Genomic DNA, 8,670 nt, shown 5'->3' with positions numbered 1-8,670 from the left:
TTAAAATCTTCTTACAAATTCTCTGTTACTTTATATATATATATATATATATATATATATATATATATATATATATATTAAATAAAATAAATAAATAGACTAAAAAATATAAAATTAATTCCGCACTTTCCATAAAAAAAAATCTGAGAATTAATATTAATATTTAAGGAAAAAGAAAGTGGAAATAGAAACAAAACATGCTATAAAACAACCATCTTTTCCAAAAGAACATTCTCAGGAAAGAAGAATCCTTTGTCTTTCTTGTTGCCATGGAAGAACACGAAGAGAAAACCATCGTCACCAAGTTCGCAAAATCCAAATTTTTCTTTCCCAAAGTTATTCGCATTTCAGCAACGGATCACAACGCCACAGACTCCTCTAGCGAAGAAGAAGACGAAGAAAGGAAGCTTCTTCACCTTCACAGAGTTAAGAAAGTGGTTAGTGAGATAAGAATTGTGCATGCAAACAAAACGAAAGGACACAACAAAAACATCAACAATAATACTGATTGTTGTTGTTCGACCAAATACAAGAAAACCATGGAACAACACCACCAACAAGAAAAAACAGAGCAACAAGAAAAAACAGAGTCCAAGTTTCGCGGCGTGCGGCAACGGCCATGGGGGAGGTGGGCCGCCGAGATAAGAGACCCTTTCCAGCGGAAGCGAGTGTGGCTTGGAACCTTCGACACGGCGCAAGAAGCTGCTATGGTTTACGACAGAGCTGCTATAAGCTTCAGAGGTGCTGATGCTGTCACCAATCTCATCAAACCACCTGTGAAAGACTGTGAAAGTGTTGCTAAACCGAAGAGTTGTTGTGCATGCGCTTCACCCACTTCTGTTCTGTTGTTTCAGCCATGGATGGAACCTTTGTCTTTGGAAGAAACCTTCAAAGAAGAAGTGTTTGATGGGTTAAACTATGAAGTTGATAGTTTATTGTTTTCTGATCATGCTCTTTATGAGCAACCTCTTCCTACTGTGTTTTCTAACGTTGATGTTTCTTTGGATGAGGATCTTGAATCATGTAAATGGGATGTAGATAGTTTTTTCAGTGATGAAGCTTTTCAATAATGAGATGTGGATTATTTCTAATTGGGTTATATTTCTTTTTCTTTTTTCCTGAGATTAGTTCATATTGTGTTGCTGAGTAGAGTTAATCTATAAGTTTACTTTCTGTTCAAAAAAGTTGTATCCTTGTAATTAGTTTATTCAGAAAGATTCTTCTTTATTTGTTCAACGATGAAACTTGCAAATAAAGCATGTGAAAGTGGTAACACAGTTTTTGATCTTTGGTGTTGTTAACTTGTAAATGGAACATGAATTGATAAGAAATTGTGATAGAATTTCAGTGTTTTTGGCAGAACTGATAAGTGTTAATTTATGAATTTACTTTCTTTGAAAAAAATTGTATCTTCTTGTATTTCGTTTATTAAAAAGGTCAACCATTTTTGTTGGTTATAAAAAGTTCATATGTAAACAGATTAGAGTGCAGTTAACTTTGTTATCTGCTAACTCCCAAGTTTTGGTTGTGAGATATTTTTTCCTATGCATTGTCAAAGATTTTGGACCAACCAAATGGCATTATTCATAAAGTGAGTCCACATGTCATGTTCAATGGTTGGCCACCTTAGTGCTTCAGGGCCACACATACTGCATCTTGGACTCTTGGCTTTTTCTGATAAAATGTTTGTGTGGTGTGATGGTCTACAAATAGCATTTCAATGGCATGTTTGAAGGTTTATAATTTATGTTAAAGTCACTTTCTCATGTACTTTACCATGTTTGAAGGACTACATAGGCTTGCATTATCGCTTCTTTCTGATACTTTCCAACATCACATCTCAAACAGCATGCAAGTTGGTCTGATTTTTACATCAAGTTTGGAATCACAAGGTGGAAATCCTTAAACCCTTTTGAAACTTTTATAACCAGGTGACAAAAAGGTTTGATTTTTTTTAATGAAATTTGGATTCAAGCTCTCTCAATAAGAAAGAACAATTCAGTGATTAGAGATTGAGTTTTACCCCCAAAAATGAACACAAAGGGTTTTAAAAAAAGGATTAATAATCAATTAACAGTTCACAGAGTATCTTTGTCAGAAAAGTTTACAAGAAAGATTAAAGATGTGAGTTTACTATAGTTTTTTTACCACAATAGGAGATATATATACTGGTTTTGGTTTAGATCAAATACTAAAACAAATTAGAAGATAAACCTTAAATTCCATTCCTCATCAAACTTAATGTTTTTTTTCTTATATATTACTGAACTTGTTCATCTCTGTTCAAAGTCATACATATATGAAGGCACACTTATAATCCTATCATAATGGGAAACGATCTAAGGGACCAATGACATGCTTCCATCATTAATTTGGTTTTGATTTTTTTGTTCTTGAACATACCTTTTGAAACACAGGCATGCAAGTTGGTCTGATTTAGGTAGTTCATGGATCTGACAAAGAAAAAGTTCCCTCATTCTTGCACTCTAATCAATTTTTTGGCAGAACGTTGACTGAGCTTTGAAATCCCTTTCTTCATAGAAGATTGATTCAACAAGCAAGTTGTTGCAGTTTCATGAAAAAAGGCAACTTTTGCACTTTCTCTAATCTAGAATTAGACAAATGCAATAACTACTTGTAGAATCCTTCAAGCTCATCATCCTTTCCAATGTTTTTGTCTGAAGAAATTAAGATTCATGGTTTCTAGATTCTTGGACAGAACACATAGATATGCTAGATTCAAGAATGCCAGTTACTACTTAAGGATCGAGTCAAGGAACTAGTTACAATTTTTTAATGTTTTCAATTAAGAACTTTCCAAAGGTCATGCGTAGACATCATAGTTTGTTTTTCCCAAAATGATTCATTCAAATTACACATGGAATCCTTCACAAGGTCACACCCATAATAGCTTATACCCTTGTCTTATTCAACAAATTTTAGTACATTCCTCCTACCAATATTAAGCAGCTTGAGAAACTGAATTAAACTTTTCTTTAATCATCTTGATAAGATTTTTTCTAATTTTAAAAAAATAAATTACTTTTATTCTTGTAAATAGATAATGAGAACAATTTATCATATACCGAATAATAGTTATACTAAAACATTTGACTTATTTAATTGTTGATGAAAATGGCATGGGTTGACTAAAAAAGTAGAGGAAATGCTGAGAGTCCAACATGCAGTGTATATATATGTGGCTGGTATTGAAGTGTCTAAGGGGACCTACCATTTGAATTTGAAATATGGACTCAACATTAAGCCTAGTGCTTGGTTGGTCCAAAATTGAATGACAATGTCAATGACTGGTGAAATATATCCCAAAAGATATCAAAATATGGGTGTTAAGAACACTACAATTTGCTCACAACTTTTTCCAACACACAATGGAGCAAATCAAGTGAAAAATATTATTAGTATGTTTAACTTCATTTTTTTTTCCTTGGAAATAAAATATAACATTTGAGAATGATGGAGAAAAACAGACACTAAGTGACTCAAGAAAATAAAAAATAAAAAAATATCTTAATAATTTTTTTTATTCTTTATTATATTTAATTTTATATTTTATTATTTATTAATATTAAATGACGTATTTTATTACAAAAATTAAAATTTGCTTAATTTAATTTTCATAAATTCTTATTATATATACACATACTTTAAAATGTTAAGAGCCATGAGATGTTAATTTTATTCATGGCCAATAGACTAATTGTGTGAGCCTGGTTCAACTAGGCTTCAGGTGAGTCAAACATGACTCGATCAAAGGTAGACTGATGACTCAAATCGACTTAACCCAACTTGATCAGAGGTTGACCTAACATGACTTGGCCAAAGGTGGACTTTAAATGACTTAACCAAATGCTGGCTTAACATGACTTGACAAGAGGTGAGCTTGACTTGACTTAGCATGAGGTGAACCCATCTTAACTCGCATTGATTTAAGTTGGAGCTAATGAGTTTTCCTGGTTCGGAGGTTACACTAGGTTGGTTCAGATTAAAGGTCAAATTGAGTTGATTTTTAGATGAGTCGAGTCAATTCAAATTGAAGATCGAGATGAGTCAACTGAGTTGAAGGGAAAGTTGAGCCGGCACAGGCTGAATGTCGAGCCAAGTTGGCTAGAGCCAAAGGTCATATCGGGTTAGCCAGAGTCAATGGTCGAGTCATGTTAATTGAGGACAAAGGATGAACCATGTCGATCCAAGATAAAGGACAAGCTAGATTATTTTAAGTCGAAGGTCGAGCCAAGTCAACTAATGTTAAAGCTAGATTTTGGATATGTAAATTTTCTCTTATGAACTTTTTAACTCTTTTAGGACTTTTTTTTTTCTTGACCCTGTCAAGACCATACCCTATAAAGTGGGTTAATTTGACAAATCTATTCCCGACATTCAATTCCCAAGATTCTCCGCTTCCTTCCCGTGTCTTCTAGGTCTTATTCTATTATTGCTCTCACCCAGTATTTTCATTTCTGATTTATATAATCTATACCGGTTTTGGTTTTGTAAAATCAAACGTTAGACAATATATACCAACGGTAGTAATGTAATATGCAAGTAGAACAAACAATATTATGGACTGCTATAATCGTGAAATATATTAATACATTTTCCTATAATTTCCTTTGTGCATGTCGAAGATACAAAATAATATAAGAATTCTGTTTCTATATTTTAAGGTTTAGAGTTGAGCATTCCTCATTTTTTTTTTTTCATATCAGTGAGTTGAATATCGAGATAAATTTTGGGTCAAAGATAAGTTATATATTTTGAAGGATTTGTTTTATAGGTTTGTCTTTTATTTTTATTTTTGTTATATTTGATTTATGAACACAAAACAAAGAAGACATTGCCGATATTTTTCATTTCATCTTTTAAGAATTATTTACGTTAAAACTTATAGTCATACAATTTATAAATATTGCTACTAAAGAATTTTTTTTAATATTATATACTATATTTGGTTCGTTAATCTAACAATTTTTACACATAGATATAAAAGCTTTTAATTAGTTTCGTAGATACGTAGGAAAGGCAACACATGTTATTTGGATTTAAAGTAAATTGAAAACAACTTTTACGTCTAACAAATAGAAAATCAACATTAATTTAAAATTTAGTTATGTCTATAAAACAAGCAACCAACATTACAAAAAAAAAAAAAAAACTAGAATTATTGGTAATTGAAATCTTTTGACGAATTACCAATGAGCTAAAATTCATTGATGTCAGAAATAATTATTGACAGTCTATATCTATCAATAATTACTGATGATCTATAGTTGCTACTAATTATCAATGGATCAGTAAATGGCAAAACAAAACATTTGGTGATGTTGTGAAATGCTGGATATAGTACATGATAAATTTGTCTAAGATTATTTGCTATGAATGGATCAAATGGTCGGTATCTTAAACTCATTTGAATCTCAACAATATTATACCTAAGGTCCACTCTTGTATCACTCCTAGAAATATCAAACCATTCACAATACAAAATAACTACTCTTTTTGGAGAAGTAAAAGTATTTACTCTAGCTCATATATTTTATGAATAATCCTATATAAATCATCATAAGCACTCTTTACAAAGCCTTTGGCGTACACACCACAATTAGTTGTCTTATTTTCGTTTTGTACCCTTGACAAAGTACGTGTGTCATTCTTTGATGCATCTCATAGACCAATTTGTCAAATTTATTAACTCTTGAATTGAGACTTAATGGCTTGTTATAAACCTATAAAGATTTCACAATCAAAAATTACATAAAGTATATTTTTTTTTAATTATAACAAATATATACATAACAGGTGAGTGTATTAGAGTAGAAGGACTTCCTTTCGAAACTTCCATAACTATAATGAAAGAACTATTAAATATGAACATAATTAGTAGTTATTCTCTAGATTGGCAAACATATAATATATACTTAAAATGATTACATATAATTGAATATATACAATTTAAATAACTTATATTATTTTAAAAATTAAAATCAATTATATAAAAGTTTGAGTTAAATATATTTAAAGTCCTTCGACTTGAATACGAATTAAAATTTTGTCTATTTCTCAAACTTTTATACATTTTAATCTCAAAATTAAAAAAAAATACAGATGTAGTCCTCCTAATTCAATATTGTTATTTTTTTAAAAATATTAAATAACGTTTCAGGTTAAATTTTGAGTTAAAGTATGTTCAAAATTATAAAAAACTTAAATGCAACTTAAAATATAATTTAGTTTAACAAGGTTAGGTAAATAGACTTTATCTATTTAATTTTAAAGTTTAAGAACTAAATTATATTACAGACCCATCACAAAATTTTTCCAATTTCATTTTATGTATCAAACTAATATTTAATTAAGCTATTAAAAAAACATTAAAAACTAAAAATGGTAATAGATATTTTAAACATAATACAATATTACAGCGAATTACAATGTAATACACCTTTTTATTTCCTTATATTCCTTCAAACAGAAGACATGCAACTTCCAAATCATGGCTGATAATTTCCACAACAAGGAAGATCTCCTCGTGCTGGTCCTGGGAGTAACTTTCTACTCTGAAATTTTTCATATGAACCTATAAAGTAACAATAAGAATTTATTTTAACATAAACCATATATTCAAGAAATCCATATATTAAACATAAAGGATTAAATTTATATTTAGCAAATTAATCCATATATTAACAAATTATTCATACAAAAGATAGAAAAATCAGAAAAATGAAAGATTTCACTTACTTGCATGAAAACCAGAAACATCACCTATGTTGAATGTTGATGATGCCCTAGCAAATAACAAACCTAACACAAAAACAAAGAGAAGAACCCAAATAAAAGAGATTCTATTAGAAGCCATTACTTTTGTTCATAACACAATCTCTTCAACACATTCTAATTTATAACCCAAACATGGGTAGGTGTGCTTTGTTTTCAAGCTTTTTATTACGTTTGACATTGATGCACACTTCTTATAGTTGACATCTTTCATTCAATGAAAAGGAAATTGGAGAAAATTTGTGGTTTTTCTTTTGGATGCCTTTTAAACGAGTGTTGAATCTTTCAAGAAGTACGTGAAAAAAAAATTCAATATCAATTTATTGTGAATAATCCGTATAAAAGATTATGGAATTATTTTTTACATCAAATCGTAAAATAATAAGTCTAGAACTCAACTTCATATTTCTATTTCTAATAAGACTAAAAAATAAAAACTAAAACACTTCTTAAAATCTCCTTTCTTAAGTTATATATCTTATGTTACATTAAATACTTAAAGTTAATTCATGTTCTAATTTTTTTTGAAAGTAATAGAAGTTAAATTATCGTATCCAAATTAAAAATTTAAAAATATTATAATTTTGAATTTATATATATATATATATATATATATATATATATATATATATATATATATATATATATATATATATGATTTTCTTAAAAATTTGAAATTTTATCTAAATATAGTCTTAGTAAAAATAAGGGTTAAATATGTTTTTAGTTCTTTAACATTCAGTAAAAATTAGAATTAGTCCCTCCTCAAAACTTTGGCCTAATTTAGTCCCCCAACTATAGATATGTATGAATTTAGTCCTTTTAACTAAATTTTGTTAGGTTTATTTGATATTTCAAGCACATTTTATGATAACATTTGAATTATTTACACTATTTGACACATTTTTGTTTCAATCTTAATTGAGAAACGCATTTGAAACATCAAATAAAGTTAATAAATTTTAGTTAAAAAGACTATATTCATTCATTTCTAAAGTTGGAGAACTAAATTATACTAAAATTTTGAAATAATAATGAAACAAGGGGATCAGTGTGTAATGGGTTGGTCAATATTCAGAGGTTTAGGCTGAATATTACGAAGATGTTGATGATAGTTAGGATGGTTGTTGAGAAGGACCCACACGTCATGGTATCGATAAGTGGAAAATTCTTGCGATTTGGTGTTGAAATCAGCTTAACCATAAAAATTAATTCTTAAAATTAAGTTAAATAAATAATTGTAATTATATTTTTATAATTGAAATTCAAAATATAGGACTGTAAACATTGTAGGACTACTTAATTATTTAAGTAATTGGGAATGACTTAATTATTAAGTCATTACTTCGTTTACCAAATATTGTAATAATTAGTATATCCATGTTGTAAGAATATTCATGAGTAGTTTCAAAACTAAAGATAAATTTTAGAAGGTCTTGGCGACATTTTAATTTTTTATATAAAATTAAATTAATCAATATCTTATATAAATTAATAATAATATTATTGTACACTAAAATTAAGGCTTGGCAAAAATAATTGATCTGTACTTTACTGTAGTTAACTGTACTATATTATACTAAAGACAACTGATCCATTTTTATTAACAGTTCAGTATACTATTTTATGATTCAGTTTTTAAAATTACAGTTCAGTTAACTATGAGAACTGTATCTACTCTTACATTTTCTCTAGTTCCAGTTCAACTGTTTCAACTGTTACTTCTTGTCAAGAAAACTTTATTTAATAATAAAATATTAATAAAAAAATTGTTCACATAAGAAAAATAATAATTAATTTTTTAAGACAAATTTTTTATCACAAAATTTATATTTTTTATCAATAAAAATAAAAAATGTAATTTATATTTTTAAG

The 8,670-nt window shown here is 28.6% G+C and overlaps 1 protein-coding gene across 1 annotated transcript; it reads left to right on the top strand.

Annotated features, from left to right (window-relative positions):
- Positions 1–216: 216 nt before the first annotated feature.
- LOC106773286 (ethylene-responsive transcription factor CRF4) lies at positions 217–1,116 on the top strand. Its single transcript, XM_014659991.2, has one exon. The coding sequence runs from the start codon at positions 270–272 to the stop codon at positions 1,068–1,070; it is 801 nt and encodes a 266-aa protein (XP_014515477.1). The 5' UTR covers positions 217–269; the 3' UTR covers positions 1,071–1,116.
- Positions 1,117–8,670: the final 7,554 nt, after the last annotated feature.

Source organism: Vigna radiata, chromosome 9 (assembly GCF_000741045.1).
Source record: "Vigna radiata var. radiata cultivar VC1973A chromosome 9, Vradiata_ver6, whole genome shotgun sequence".
Lineage (NCBI taxonomy): Eukaryota > Viridiplantae > Streptophyta > Magnoliopsida > Fabales > Fabaceae > Vigna > Vigna radiata.
This window is presented reverse-complemented; position numbering and strand designations above follow the sequence as displayed.

Coding starts and splice junctions, on each gene's coding strand:
- LOC106773286 (XM_014659991.2), top strand. CDS start 270: ATGGAAGAACACGAAGAGAAAACCATCGTCACCAAGTTCGCAAAATCC.